Source organism: Chiloscyllium plagiosum, unplaced genomic scaffold (genome assembly GCF_037043375.1).
Source record: "Chiloscyllium plagiosum isolate Xiang-an unplaced genomic scaffold, Cpla_swu_hap1 HiC_scaffold_3, whole genome shotgun sequence".
Lineage (NCBI taxonomy): Eukaryota > Metazoa > Chordata > Chondrichthyes > Orectolobiformes > Hemiscylliidae > Chiloscyllium > Chiloscyllium plagiosum.
Window position 1 is genome coordinate 120,956,360 of NW_028270141.1, and position 16,079 is coordinate 120,972,438.

Genomic DNA, 16,079 nt, shown 5'->3' on the forward strand with positions numbered 1-16,079 from the left:
TAAGGAACTATGTACCTGGACCCCTAAGTCTCTCTTTACCACAACATTCCCAGGCTTCTACCACTAACTGTGCATAACTGTTTTTACCAAAATGTAACACCTCGCATTTGACATATATACAATGTGTTTGTTGTATAAGCTGCTACTACATGATATAGACGTGATATTGATGTTACATGGTGCCATACCGCTACATGTCCACCCTCTTGACTGATCTTGCTGGTTTCATGCCAAGCCTGTATGCCTTTCTACTTTATGTCTGCACCAAAAGGTAAGACTGAAATACCTTGAGCCTTTAAATTCTGAATGAAGCGCAATACACAAAAAAGCAAGGCAGAGATGCTGTGAGCATCCAAGTAGGCACAAAATGGGTTGGCACTAAAAAAGCAAGCTAACAACCTTGAAATACAGCTTGTTCTAATATATGAGATGGGTGTGTGTTTTGCATGCAAATTAGTCTGGTGGCAGCATTGAAATGGAAGGTGCTGGTGAGTTCCAAGGTGCAATATTGAAGTGCTGAGCTGTTATAAGTTAGTCTGAAATGTGCCATGACAACATGCTGAGATTGATGCTTGGCCAAAACCAACCTGCATGGGTGGAGAGTACAGACAGTCACTGAGGTTTTGGGAAATGCTAGCCAAGATGGGTGTCTGGAAAAGACACCGGTGAGTTGCAGTCACCAGGAAACTGCACTGACTTTCATTTTGGAAATTGGTGCTGTCTGGGAAAATAACAGTGTGCACGCAAACTGGACCCTTGCTGTTCCCTAGTGAAATTCTAGCCACTGGAAACTTATGCAGAAAGTCAGACTTCTTATTCTCAATGTTGAGATACATTTTTTCATTCTCACTGCATTTTCTCACCTGTCTTGCCATTGTTAATTTTATTTAGAGCCTGGGAAATTTCCACTGTAAGATATGATTTTGTGAGTATAATAATGTCAGACTGTTGTTTAACCAGTCTGTAAGACAGCTCTCCAAATGTTAGCAAGGAGAACTTTGCAGAGTTGACAGGTCTGTCTTTGCTAATGTCGGTTTTGATGCTGAGGTCTATGCCAGACCTGTCTTTGTTTCTTTAGTGGTTTGATCCAATGGAATGGACTGCTATTGCTGGAGTGGAAGTGGGTACTGCAGATGATGGAGATTAGAGTCAAGATTACAGTGGAGCTGGAAAGCGTCCGAGGGGCAGGAAAATCAACATTTCGGACAAAAGCTCTTCATCAGGAATGCTATTGCTGGAGGCCAGACCAATTAAGGATGGTAGATTTCCTTCCTTAATAGTAATCAGTGGACTAGATGGTCTTTGTGATAATGGATGGTAGTTGTCTTGATTATCATTGCTAAGATTAGCTTTTATAATCGACAAGTGTCAGGCATGGATTAACAAGTGACAGCCAGCATAAGATTTAATGAAAGAAGTTCTTCAGGCAAATTCATGTAGAGCTTATCTTGGGTACCTATCCATTGGTTCATCAACAGGTGAAAGTGAATACATAATTGATATGGAGTAGGGTAAATGGATCATTTTGGGATTGGCAACCTCTAATCAGTGGAGTGCCATACTGATCAGGGGCCTCAACGATTTATGATCAAGGATTTGGTTGAAGGGGTTGAATGTATATGAGTTATGTATATTTGTAAAATTTGCTTCTGACATAGAAACATGCAGTAGAGTACATGAGAAAAATATCAACTTATCCACTTTGGCAGGAAGAACAAAACATCAAGACTACATTTAACTTGAGAGACATTATAGAATTCTGCAGTACAGAAGAATCTGGATATCTTGGGACATGCATCATGAAAAGTTGGTGTGGCAGGTGCAGCAACTTATCATGAAGTCAAATGGAATGTTGTCAGTTTTTGCATGCAGAATGGAACATTAAAGTAGGACAGTTATTTTAGTCTATAAGGGCATTGAAGAGACCACATCTGGAGTACTCTATAGTTTTGCTATCCTTGCCTAAGGAAGAATCTGATTGCATTAGAACAGTTCAGAGAAGATTCACTTAACTGATTACTAGAATGAAGGAGTTCTTTTACAAGAACAGGTTGAGATACAGATTTATTGGAGTTTAGAAAAAGAATAAATTATTTATTGAAACATGTAAGATTCTGATGGGACCTGCAGTGTAGATGGTAAAGATGCATGGATGTTGTGGTAGAGACCAGAAATAAGGAACCTTAATTAAAAATCGGGCATCTTCCATTTAAATTGAAGATGAGGGGTATTGTTTTTGCCTCTCAGAGTATTCTTAGTATGAGGAAATCTCTTCTCCAGAGAACTATGTTGGCAGTATCAGGAGAGCCCAAAGATTATAGGAGTAGACAGGAATGTGGAGTTGAAGTCATAAATAGATGGGTTTGTGACAGAACAGGCTCAATCAAGTGAGTGGTCTACTCCGGATTCTTGGAAAAACAATTGTTTATAAATGAAGTATATAAATGAGTGGTTGGTGGCAAACAGCAGCTACCAGCATCAAACGGATAAAGCCAGAGAGGAATATTCTAACACTTTGGTTAAGAAGCAAAAAGGAATGTTGCTGTCAGCCATTTGCTATGTAGACCAACACTCAATCTGCCTCATCGTCTGGGACCAGTAAACCTCTCTCATCTTTTAAGGGTTGTATACTTTTTTCTGTTATTTAGTTTGTGCATCATAATTTAAACAGTTGCATCTTAATAAACTACTTTAAAATATACATGAGATCCACCACATTTTTTGCATAATTTGTGCTTCCCAAACTTAAATCTGATAGCTATCGCATAAATGTCAAAAGAATTCCACTTATGACCACCACTAACAAGACTCTGTTGTACTCAAGAGTCTAACATTATGAGAATACGCAGCTCAACCAACAGAATACTTGCATAAATTCAGGATCTTAAAAATGTGTGAATAAATGTGCAGCTGTATCATTGTGCAAGTGTTCATAAAATTCTTTAACACCAAAATACAAAGTTTTAATAAAATTAAATAATTGAAAATAACAACATTGAGGTGAAAATATTATTCAGAAATGTTTACCGCATAAACTTTTCAAGCTGTTCCTCATCCTGAAAAAGGTATATTCTGTTTCTGTACTCAGCAGCATTATCAATGACTCCAGGGATCAATGCTTCATATCTGATAGAAGCACCAAAACAGCAGTTACAAACATTTCTCTGTCAAGTCATTTTTTTTTAACATTCTATTCTTTTTATCCTCAAAAATATTGGTTAGTTGAATGTACCTCAGTTTTCCATCCACAAATGTGACTGGACAATAGCCCATAAATTCTGCCTGTTTAGGAAATCTGGCTTTTACTCCAGCTGCAGTAAGCCTTTTGGGTAGCATTTCAGATGTTGGAAGAGATTTAGAAGCTATTGGAGGTACAAATGCCTCTGGACTGTCCAAGAACATCTGAAAAATTGATAAAGCAGACAAATTGAAAATTGAGTATTGTTTTATACTTTTCATCACAACATTAGCATGAATGTGTTCTATACGAATAGTACGAATATGGAACTATATGTTTGAGATTATCTCTGAATGTCTCATTATTTTTCCTTTCATACTTAATATTGTATACTTTCATGCAACATTTTGTCCAAACTTGACTTCCACAGAATCAGTATGATATTTTGTAACATGAAATGGATTTATGAAGTTATCAATAATACCATGATACAATAAGCTGATACCATATAACAACTGGATCTGGTTTGGAGCTGCTTTTTTCACACCCTGAACTTTGAACCAGAAATCCAGATTGGAGTCAGAAACCTTAATTTGTAAGTTACCTACTTAACTTGAGATCAATTCAGCACTGGATTTTCCTGGATAGAAGCCTCTTGTTACAAAACCACAGAGCCCTTTCCAGGAAACATCAGAGCCAATTGAGGAGAAAATTATCATTAAAGCCATGACACCGCCCACCTCCCTCCCCCCCCCCCCCCCCCCCCCACTTCATTCCCACCCCACCACAACCTTCTGCAACAGTAACTGTGTTGTAATCTGAAGTTTAAATGTCCAGCAGTCAGCCACATTGACCGCTACTGTGTGACTTAGTATATCATGTAAATATGGTGGTAAGGTGAGCATTGTTTGGGGTTGGGGCTAGGAATTTGGGTACCAGGTTGGAAAATGAGTACGATGCCAGGCCGATAAATGGATAGAATGCTAGGTCAATGAGTTAGATGTATGAGGCGTTTAAGGTGCTAGGTAAGTGGACAAGTGCTTAGAGTAGACCGAGGGGTCAAGTCAAGGGAGGTATCATTTTTGAGGTAGGGGAAGAAGGTGTTAAGTGCAGCAGGGAAGGTATCAAGTTGGGTTAGAGAGATTGTCATGGTAGGTCAGGAGAAATAATCCCATTTGGAGGCTGCTGTTCGGCCAGGAATGTATTAGGGTGGGAAATGATCCATAGTATACTTTAAAAGACATATCCATGATATCATCAATGCATGTCATCTGAGGCATAAAGATCTCATAGTCCATGATCTAGTATGTAGTGATGAGATCATGGACATGCCTCTTAAAGATACTGACACACTAACCATGAGACAAACAACAACTCTTGTAGTTCCACTCTGCCTACTGCTGCCAATGACACTGCTGGGTCTACATGATTGGCTAGTGCAGTTTTCTAAATACTGCCATTCAAAAAGTCCTATCCCATCATTTTATGAACGTGGAGAAACACCCTATAATTTAGACACATAATGAGGAATTCTGAAATATATTCTTTTCAGTTCTTGATTAATTTTCATTATTGGAGAAAGTGAGGACTGCAGATGCTGGAGATCAGAGCTGAAAATGTGTTGCTGGAAAAGCGCAGCAGGTCAGGCAGCATCCAGGGAGCAGGAGAATCGACGTTTCGGGCATGAGCCCTTCTTTTCCTGAAGAAGGGCTCATGCCCGAAACGTCGATTCTCCTGCTCCCTGGATGCTGCCTGACCTGCTGCGCTTTTCCAGCAACACATTTTCAGCGCTAATTTTCATTATTATCTGACTGTAAGTATACTTACATCTAGAGCCTCCTTTGATGCCATTTTATAGTAATATCCTCGGAATTCTGCTGCAAATTCTAATGACGGATCAATAGAACAGTCTACGAGTTCTCCATGCAACTGAAGGCTAACAGGGCAATATTGCTGAAACGCTCCAAATCGAGACTTTAGTTCCTTGGGAGTGATACACAGACCAATAATACAGGCAGCTTTACCTGTATGTGAGAGAGTACACATATATGTATATTTTTCAAGATGGAACATTCTTTCTCAAATAACATAGTCACAAAAAAAGCATTTATACAAAATATCATCAAAAGGTTGCATTTTAAATATTAGAATCTAGTAATTATATAATACACATCTATGTTTTATCTTAGTACTACTGGTTATTGATACTGAAAAGACAATTGATTAATTACTTCGGGAATAAAGAACAAAGAATGTTACAGCGCAGGAACAGGCCCTTTGGCCCTCCAAATCTGTACTGATCTGGATCCTCTATTTAAATCTTCCGTCTATTTTCTAAGAGTCTGTATCCCTTCGCTCCCTGCCCAATCATGTATTTGTCTAGATACATCTTAAATGATGCTACCGTTCCTGCCCCTACCATGTCCGCTGGCAATGCATTCCAGGCAACCATCACCCTCTGCATAAACAGCTTTCCATGTATATCTCCCCTTAACTTTTTCCCTCTCACTTTGAACTTGTGACCCCTAGTAATTGAGTCCTCCACTCTGGAGGAAAAGTTTCTTGCTATCTACCCTGAGTACACCTCTCATGATTTTGTAGACCTCAATCAGGATCCCCTCAACTGCCTTCTTTCCAATGAAATCAATCCTAACCTATTCAACCGCTCCTCATAGCTAGCACCCTCCATACCAAGCAACATCCTGGTGAACCTCCTCTGCACCGTCTCCAAAGCATCCACGTGCATTTGGTAATGTGGCGAGCAGAAATGTATGCAGTATTCCAAATATGGTCAAACCAAAGTCTTATACAATTTTAACATGACCTGCCAACTCTTGTACTCGATACCTCAGCCAAAGAAGGACAAAAGTGGAAAGATATGCGTGGAGTCAGAGAAAATGGGTGAGATTCTTAATAGTACTTTGAGTTGGTATTCACTGAGGAGAGGGACATGTGGATGTTGAGGTTAGGGGTAGATCTTTGATTACTCTAAGTCAAGTCGGCAAAAGGAGGGAGGAAGTGTTGTGTATTCTAAAAGGCATTAAGGTGGACAAGTCCCCAGAACTGGATGGGTCTATTCCGGGTTACTAAGGAAAGCAAGAGAGGAAATAACTGGGGCTTCAATAGACATCTTTGCAGCCTCCTTGAAAACGGGGGAGGTCCCAGAGGACTGGAGATTTACTAGTGTTGTCCCCTTGTTTAAGAAGGGTAGCAGGGATAATCCAGGTAGTTACAAACCTGTGAGTCTAATGTCAGTGGTAGGGAAGCTACTGGAGAAGTTACTAAGGAATAGGATATATACCCATTTGGAAGAAAATGTGTTTATCAGTGATAGGCAGCATGGTTTTGTACAGGGAAAGTCATGTCTTACAACCTTCAGAATTCTTTGAAGAAGTGACAAAGTTGATTGATGAGGGAAGGGATGGAGATGTCATATACATGGACTTTAGTAAGGTATTTGATAATGTTGGAAATGTGTTGCTGGAAAAGCACAGCAGGTCAGGCAGCATCTAGGGAACAGGAGAATCGACGTTTCGGGCATTAGCCCTTCTTCAGGAACAGGCTAATGCCCGAAACGTCGATTCTCCTGTTCCCTAGATGCTGCCTGACCTGCTGCGCTTTGCCAGCAACACATTTCCATCTCTGATCTCCAGCATCTGCAGACCTCACTTTCTCCTATTTGATAATGTTCCCCAGGGTAGGCTGATGAAGAAGATGAAGTCGCATGGGGTCCAGCGTGTTCTAGCTAGATGGATAGAGAACTGGTTGGGCAACAGGAGACAGAGAGTGGTTGTGGAGGGGTCTCAAAATGGAGACCTGTGACCAGTGGTGTCCCACAGGGATTTGTGCTGGGACCACTGTTGTTTGTGATATACATAAATGATTTGGAGGAAGGTGTATGTTGCCTCATTAGCAAGTTTGTAGATGACATTAAGATTGGTGTAGTAGTAGATAGTGAAGGAGACTGCCAGAGAATACAGCAGAATATGGATAATTTGGAAAGTTGGGCAGTGAAATGGCAGATGGAGTTGTAGTTGCAGATAGATAGGATAGTGAAGAAGGCGTTTGGTATGCTTTCCTTTATGGTCAGAGTATTGAGTACAGGAGTTGGGAGGTCATGTTGCGGCTGTACAGGACATTGGTTAGGCCACTGTTGGAATATTGCGTGCAATTCTGGTCTCCTTCCTATCGGAAAGATGTTGTGAAACTTGAAAGGGTTCAGAAAAGATTTACAAGGATGTTGCCAAGGTTGGAGGATTTGAGCTATAGGGGCTGTTTTCCCTGGAGCGTCGGAGGCTGAGGGGTTACCTTATAGAGGTTTATAAAACTATGAGGGGCATGGATAGGATAAATGGACAAAGTCTTTTCCCTGGGGTTGGGAAGTCCAGAACTAGAGGGCATAGGTTTAGGGTGAGAGGGCAAAGATATAAAAGAAACTTAAGAGGCAACTTTTTCACACAGAAGGTGGTACGGGTATGGAATGTGCTGCCAGAGGAAGTGGTGGAGGCTGGTACAATTGCAACATTGAAAAGGCATGTTGATGGGTGTGTGAATAGGAAGGGGTTGGAGGGATATGGGCCTGGTGCTGGCAGGTGGGACTAGATTGGGTTGGGACATCTGGTTGACATGGACAAGTTGGATTGAAAGGTCTGTTTCTATGCTGTACATCTCTATGACTCCAAATGCAAGGTGATGCATTTTGGAAGATGCAATTCCAGAGCCAACTATACAGTAAATGGAAAAGTCCTGGGAAAAATTGATGAACAATGTAGGTTAAGTTCAGATGAAAGGTCACAGCCTGAAATGTAATCCTGTTTTCTCTCTTCACAAATGCTGCTGAGTATTTCCAGTATTTTCACTTTTTAATTCAGTTTACCAGCATGTATGGTATTTTTGAGTTTAGATTAGAAGAAAGATGGAGTTTTAGAGTGACACAAACAAGTGTAATGAAGTATAATGAAGCAAAATTGATTCAATTTAGTGTAAGTTGGGCAATGAATAAAAAAAATTAAGAGAAGCTTACCTTAAAATTAAAAATAAACAGCGAGAGATCACGTATGGTGTTGTTTATAGGAATCAAACCATGGTGAGAAGCTAAAAGAACTCAAGTGGGATTCCAAGGAAACGGATTTTAAATTCTTAACAACAGAATTGAGGATAGCTCCAAAGTTGACTCCCTTTAGCGTTTTCTTTCTTTTCCCAATTTTCAACCAAAAATTAACAGTTTGTTTCGAGTTTGTGTGTTGTTAAAAATAGATGATCATTCCAATGCAATGTTTAATTCCTAATTTATTTCGATACTCAATGTTAAAATCACAATTTTCTGAGAAGTACAGATTTTGAGAATTGTACCATTAAGCATGATAGCTCCGTGGTTAGCACTGCTGCCTCACAGCACCAGGGATCCAGGCTTGATTCCGCCCTCGGGCAACTGAAGTTTGGAGTTTGCACATTCTTCCTGTGATTGCTTGGGGGTGCTCCAGTTTCCTCCCATAGTCCAAAGGTGTGCAGGTTAGGTGGATTGGTCATGCTAAATTGCTCATAGAGTCCAGGGATGTGCAGGCTAGATTGGATAGCCATGGGAAATACAAGAGTAGGGTAGTGTGGTGGGTCTGGTTGGGATAACCTTCAGAAAGCTAGTGTGGACCCGTTGGGCTGCATGGCCTGCTTCCACAGTCTATGGATTCTAAGCATGAAATCTACTGACTGATGGTGAATCATGGATATGTTATTTTGCTCTTCTTGTGCCCATGTACACCTGATCTGATTTTGAACTCCAGATGAATTTGTAGTGAGTGAGTAGCAATATGAGTTAGAATGGAAACAATATCAAGGCATGAAGGCCAGAGGAGGTGTAGTGTGTAAGAAGAACGTGTTTCTCTGGACAGTCTTAACAGATTTAACCTGAATGTAAGTGATAAAACTTCTCTAGCTATCACCAAAGCCTTCTGAATGGTGAGCTGGCCACTGGGTCATGAAATGCTGGGCATCCATACCACTATTTACCAGTATCTTCAAGACTTACAACACATCTTTGGTATGCCAGTGTTGCTAAAATCTGAATGTAGAAAAGTACATTATATCATATATTTCCCTTGATTCACTACTTTCTAAATTAGTTCCTTCTGCATGCCCTTTGTCCATATCTCCCCCATTTAATGCATATTCATGTGCTTATTGAAAAGTCCATCAAATGCCCCTATTGTATCTGCCTCCACCATGACTCCTGGCAGTGCATTCCAGACTACTATGACTCTGCATAAAAAAAACTTTCCCTTCACCTTAAATGCGTTCCCCCTAGCATTAGGTATTTCAACTCTGGGAAAAAGATTCTGACCATCAACCCCCATCGATGCATCTTATAATTTTATAGACTTCCATCAAGTCTCCCCTCAGCCTCTGCCACTCCAGAAAACAATCTGAATTTTTCTAGCCTCTCCTAACCCTCTAATTCAGACAGAATCCTTGTAAACATTTGCTGCATCCTCTCCAAAGCCTCGACATCCTTCTTATAAAGTGGTGACCAGAATTGATTGAAATACTCTTCCACCACCCTTTCAGGAAGGGAGTTCCAAATACTTATTGTGAGAAAAAAATTTATCCCGATCTTTATCTTAACTAGCCAACAGCTCGTTTTTAGATAATAGCTGCCAGTTCTGCATCCTTTCACTAGAAGAAACATCCTTTCTAAATTCATCCTGTCAAGACTCCTCAGGATTTTACATGTTTCATTAAAATCACCATGTTTCTAACTCCATCATGACACAATAGAGGGTGGCACGGTGGCTCAGTGGTTAGCACTGTTGCCTCAAAGTGCCAGGGACCCATGTTTAATTCCAGCCTCGGGTGACTGTCTGTGTAGAGATTGCACATTCTCATGTCTGCATGGGTTTCCTCCAGGTGCTTTGGTTTCCTCCTACATGCGTAGGTTAGGTGGTTTGGCCATGTTAAATTGCCCATCGTGTCCAGGGATGTCCTGGCTAGGTGGATTAACAATGGGAAGTGCAGGTTACAGGGATCGATTAGGGGCATAGATCTGGGTGGGATGTTCTTCACAGGATCAATGTGAACTCAATGGGCTGAATGGCCTCCTTCCACACTTGTAGGGATTCTATGATTCAGATACAAGCCTGGCCAGTTCAACGTTTCCTTATAAGACAATCTCCCCACTTCAGGTATTAATCTAGTAAACCTACTATGAACTCTTTCCAGTTAATTTACAACCTTCCTTAAATGCAGACTAATACTGTAAACAGTACTCCAGATATGGTCTCACATTTACCCTGCATTTCTGAAGCATTACTTCCTCAGTTTTGTATTTAATTTCCCTAACAATAAACAATCATATTCTATAAGCATTCTTAATTGCTTGCTATAGCTGCATATTAATCTTGTGATTGATTTATGCACGAAAACATTCAGTTCACTCTGCATCTTTAATCTTTGCAATTTCTAACCATTTCAATTATATGCTTCTTTTTAATTCTTCCTGTTGAAAATGACAATTTCACATTTTCCCACAGCTTACCACATTTGTCAGATTTCTTTGCCAACTTACTCTCCAGAGAATGGCTGTTGCCTATTCTGTTGAGGTGCTGTGTGTATGAATTGTTTCTGTCTGCTCTGTGTATTAATATATACATGTTCCAGTACACATAAATATACCACACTGTAAGTCCAATTAAGTTATAAACTCATTATCAGTGTAATTCTTTGAATGTTTAAGATTATTTAGTCCATTTCTCAGGGCAATGCCTTGATCAATCAGAATCAGCATGCTTGATTAAATATTTAAATAAAGCATGGCTGTTTACTGCCAGTCATCATTTACTGATGTGCTCTCCATGGTAATGCCTCTACAATTCAGAGTCCACATGTCACCAAGCAGCACATTCCACTCATACTTATAACAATTGTTTACTGTATACTTTGATATTTTTTGCAAATTATCCTGTTGGTACAAGATGAAAATCTTTATCAAAATATGTCTTTTTTCAGCAGTACTTAAATTATATACAATGAAATGACTGTTGTAATACTTGAATATTTAAATTATTACTTAAATTCTTTTTAAAGTTCAAACCTACCTTCTTGTATTCTTTCTAGATATAGTTCAATCTGTTTCACACTGCTTTTAACAATTTCTAGCACTTTTTCCCACACCCACCATTTGCTATGCAGTGCATAAATGATGTGCCAGTTTTGATGCTCCACTTGATAATATTTCCAGATAGCACTAATCTCATGAGTATATGATGAGTTTCGAACAGTCAGAATTTGAGAACTGTCATGGAGTGGATAGGTCCTATCAAGTAAGAGGAAAAGGAATGTAACTCTCAATGCATATGAAGTAAAACAATAATAAAGTATCATATAAATAGAAGTTATTGAAAATTGGCTATATCTAAATCTACTTTTCAAATAGTAGATATACTTGGAATACTTCAACAGAAAATGAGGCTGTACTGTGGTGAATAGCATTCCAAAATCTGCCTTACTATATCTTGTCTTTCATAGCACATTGCATGCGTTGATGGTCCAGACCCCCTTGGTATCTGTCCCAAGTAAAGTTGTAAAAATGGAGTCGTATTGTGAAATTCTGTGAATTGATTGCAAACATTTCTACAGTAATGACATTTACATTCTGGTGTTTTAGTGCAACAGTGAATTTGATACTCTGATCAAACAAATGACCCATAAAGAACCCTCTGTGTTAATTTCTTGTCTTGTACTCAGATATCTCCAGTACCTTTTTCCCTAATGGAGGCAGAACCTTTTTCTAGATATTCCACAGAAAATTAAATAAACCAGTAAATTGTAAATATGGCATAGATTAAAATTTAGCGGGAAAAACAAGCAAGGTTGTGGATGTAATTCAATATTTCATGTCATAAAGCTCTGAACATTATTTGCCTAAGATAAGTACTTTCACTAGTGAATTTCAATCTAGAATATAAGAATAATAAGACAGCATGAGGATGATGTGTAGCAGCTCCAGAACAAAGGGGCTCATGTGATCCAAGGTAAATGTCTTGCAGCAAATTGCTGCAGTTGAACAAACATCTGTCCAGAGTTATTGTGCTGGAGACTATACTGAAGACTCTGTGACACATCATAAGGAGGACAGTTATGTAGATACTCCTGGAAGGCAGTCACACTGCTTAAGATTGTGTCATTTGGTTTGGTGCAAGGTTAGGGACAAGATAATGAGAGTGGTATGGGATCAAGAAAGTGGAGGGTCCTGAGACCTTGCAATTGTCCAACAGGTTCAAGATTTCTACAGCCCGTAGAGATAGAAATGGGCCCTGTAGGTGAATAAGTGAATTGACCATGGCAGCAAGGTATAGAAAGCTATACAGACTTCAGGGGAGACTGAATAGGAATGTAGTGATACTACAGTCAGGACACAGTTCTGAGAAGCCAAAAGCAAGATATCAGAAGGCTATGTTGCTTGTCCAGTATCAGGGTTTAGCACATCTGTTCTGGGCTGGAGAGAAACTTACAGTGTAATGGGGAGGATCTAATGTCAAGATTCACATATGTACCAATAATATAGATAGAACTCAAAATAAGATTCTGAATAGACAGTACAAGCAGCTAGGAACTAAATTTAGAAAGCTGAAACTCTAAGGTAATAATTTCTGGATTATTGCCTGAGTTGTGAAAAAAAATTGAAGAAGAGTAAATAATATTAGAGAGTTAAACGTAAGCTGAAAAACTGTTTCATGGAACATTGGCAACAGAAATGGGAAGCTGGGAGGTGTACCTGAAACATACTAGGACTGGGGTCTTGTCAATTTATAAAACTAGGGTAAAGAGGGTTTTGAAATAAATAATAGAGCTGAGAGATCAACTGTGGGAAGATGTTATTAAAGAGACAGGACAAGCAAGAGAGCGTGGTAGCAAAAAAGGAATTGATAACCTAAGCATAGCAGAAAGGGACTGATGTACAAACTTAAGAATGCACCAATAGATAGGGCTATGAGGTTGCATAAATAATAAAAAAATGTAGAACTAAAATAATTCTATCTGAATGCACAAAGCATTCACAACAAGGTAGATGAATTGATAGCACAATTGGATAAAAATGAATATGATCCAGAAGCTATTACAAAAACATGGCTGCAGGTTTACAAAACTTTGTAACTCAGTTTCAACATTATTAGTAAAAGTTACAGTGAAACAATAACAGCAAAGAGAAAAGAATGACTGAGGATCTTCAATTGAAAGATCAAGTTGCAAAATCAGTTTCAATAGAGCTAAGGAACAACAGGTAGATAACATTGGTAAAAACTGTTTATACACCACCTTACAGAGATGACAATATAAGGCACTCTATAAATCAACTAACAAGGGTAAAATAGGAATTATGTGGGACTTTAGTCTACATATTGATTGGGTAAATGCAAAAAGCATAAATGCTGTGGAGGATGATAGACACAAAATGGTTTTTGAGAACAATATGTTGAAGAAGCATCTTTTAGATTTATTTTTGTGCATTAGAAATGCATTGATTATGAATCTTGTTGTAAAGGATCCTCCAGGGAAGAGTGACCATAATATAATAGAAATTCACATTATGTTTGAAAGTGACATAGTTCAATCTAAAATTAGGATTTAAATCAAAACAAAGGAAAGTAGGAAGGGATGGGTGAAAATTGGCCGCAATAGTTTGGGAAGCAACATTAAAAGCTATCATGGCAGATGGGCAAAAACTAGCATTTAAACAATGAATATTAGTTTGCAGCAAATTTAATAAACTGATTTGGAAAGAGGAAATAAAATATAAACTCAAACCAAAAAAAAACCCATCAAAGTGCACTGTAAAGGCCTTTGTAGGTATGTTAGAAGGGAAAAAAATTAACCCAGACAAATACAGACTCACTGCAGGCAGAAAGATGTAAATTTATAATGGGGAATAAGGAAATGGCAGACATACTAAGCAATTACTTTGTCTACCATTGCAGAGGGAGGTATGTAAAACTTCCCATAAACACTGGAAACACAAAGAACTCGTAAGAAAGAGGAACTAAAATAAATTATTATTCATTAAAAAAAGTAACACTGAAGAAATACATGGAACTGAAAGATGATAAATCTTCTTAACCTGATGTCTACAAACAAGAATATGTAAAGAGTTGGCAGTTGAGACAATAGGTGCATTGTGGTCATCATCCAAAATTATACAGATTGTGGAACAATTCCTATAGATTGTAAGTTAGCAAATGTAATCTCATTATTTAGGGAAAATGGGGAATTTCAGATCTGATAACATGATATCAGTGGTATGGAAAACGCTAGAATCTACTTAAAATGATGTGATAACTGGACATTTAGAAATAATAATAGGATTATTGTGATGTAAGGTGTGTGATTACTATATATTAAAACATTTATTTTATAGAGTTTGGATTTTGAATGAATGGCATGCTTGTTTTGGTTTATGTGTATGAGGTGGTTTAATAATTAACTTCTCAGTCTTCTTGGAGCCTTGATTTCAAACCAATATGTGTCCTAGAACAGGTAACTGGGGCCCTCTTGGGGTGGAGATGAGAGTCTGTTTGTAGAGTAGGACAAATATTGAAAGGCATTGGCTTGCATCTCATTTGGAGGAGTCAAGAACTGACGTTTTGCTTAATAAAAACTAACATATAGGAAGGCTTTTGAGCTTTGGTTTGCACAAGACCTGGCAGGAGTCAGATGTTGGAACAGTTCTCCTGAAGAAGGGATTTAGTTCAGAACACTTAGGAAATGACAATGCATGGGTTTACCACAAGAGTGATCTCAGTGAAGCATATACAATTCTTACAGGACATGACAGTGGAGATGGAGGAAGGTTTCCTCTGGTTGGGACATCTAGAACTGGGAGAATATCAGCTATTTATGACATTTGAAGTTGAAATGAGGAGGAACCTTGTCATCAGAGGGTGACAAATCTTCAAAATTTTCGTCCAAGGGGCTGTGAAAGCTTAATAATTGAGTATTTCCAAGGTAGAGATTAGTAGATTTATAGCTATTAAAGATATTAAGGGATTTCTGTGTAACAGGAAGTCCAGATACAGATGGAAATGTTGAGGAAGGATAACTGAAGTATTTGTGCCAGGAGCTCCAGCAGAAGTGGTGACTAAGAAAGAGGGCATTGAGCACAGCAGCTGGGTAATCAAATAGGCTCTCTCTTAAGGAAAAGATGTCTTTGGGAGAAGTAGGCCTTGTAGGATGGATGAGAATTGATTCCTCAACCAGGTGTGAATCACAGGCTTAATGCACACATGGGTCTTTCTTGTTTAACCTTAATTTCCCTTCAGGTTAGCAATGACCTGATGCCAACAGAACTACAAACTTCTGCTTCATGATCTTTGGACCTTCCGTGTATTCCATCTCTTGTCATTTGAAGATAATGCAGAAAAATAGTGTTGACATAGAAGATTAGCCACGATCTATTTGAATTATGGAGCAAGGTCAAGCTCCTGATTGGCTTATTCCAATTCCTATTCCCTACATTTCAAATACTCTATCCCAACTTAATATTTATGGTGACATTTCATAGGAGTAGTCACAGGTAATTTGTGTGTCAAAAGCATGTATGGCTTGTTACCTGTCTGGTGACTTGCTGTCAATGAGACCTCTTTTCAAAATCTCTTTTATATCTGCTTGCAGTTCTATAATTTTAACAGGTATTATTTTACAATTGTTCATGAGATTTATTTGCTGTTTGGTCACTGGATAGCCATCTAGGACAAATCTGTAAAATTAAAATTTATAAAGATAATTGATTAAAAGTTTGAAATTAACCAGAAAGTGTTATCTAAGTTGATAATATGCTACTTATATTCTAGGTGAAACATAAAGTAACTTAGAAGGGATATCAGTGGCATGGGTTTGGAATAGAGGGGTGATGTTG

General features: G+C 38.7%; 1 protein-coding gene across 3 annotated transcripts in view; it reads right to left on the reverse strand.

Annotated features, from left to right (window-relative positions):
* ak9 (adenylate kinase 9) overlaps positions 1 to 16,079 on the reverse strand; it is a 274,249-nt gene that overhangs the window by 13,343 nt on the left and 244,827 nt on the right. For all 3 annotated transcript variants that reach the window (XM_087983041.1, XM_087983046.1, XM_087983034.1), the window contains 5 exons: positions 15,774 to 15,920; positions 11,266 to 11,483; positions 5,006 to 5,202; positions 3,233 to 3,402; positions 3,028 to 3,126 (listed from right to left, as the gene is read on the reverse strand). In XM_087983041.1, the coding sequence (XP_087839167.1) occupies positions 3,028 to 3,126; positions 3,233 to 3,402; positions 5,006 to 5,202; positions 11,266 to 11,483; positions 15,774 to 15,920 (831 nt within the window). The remainder of the gene's footprint in view (positions 1 to 3,027; positions 3,127 to 3,232; positions 3,403 to 5,005; positions 5,203 to 11,265; positions 11,484 to 15,773; positions 15,921 to 16,079) is intronic.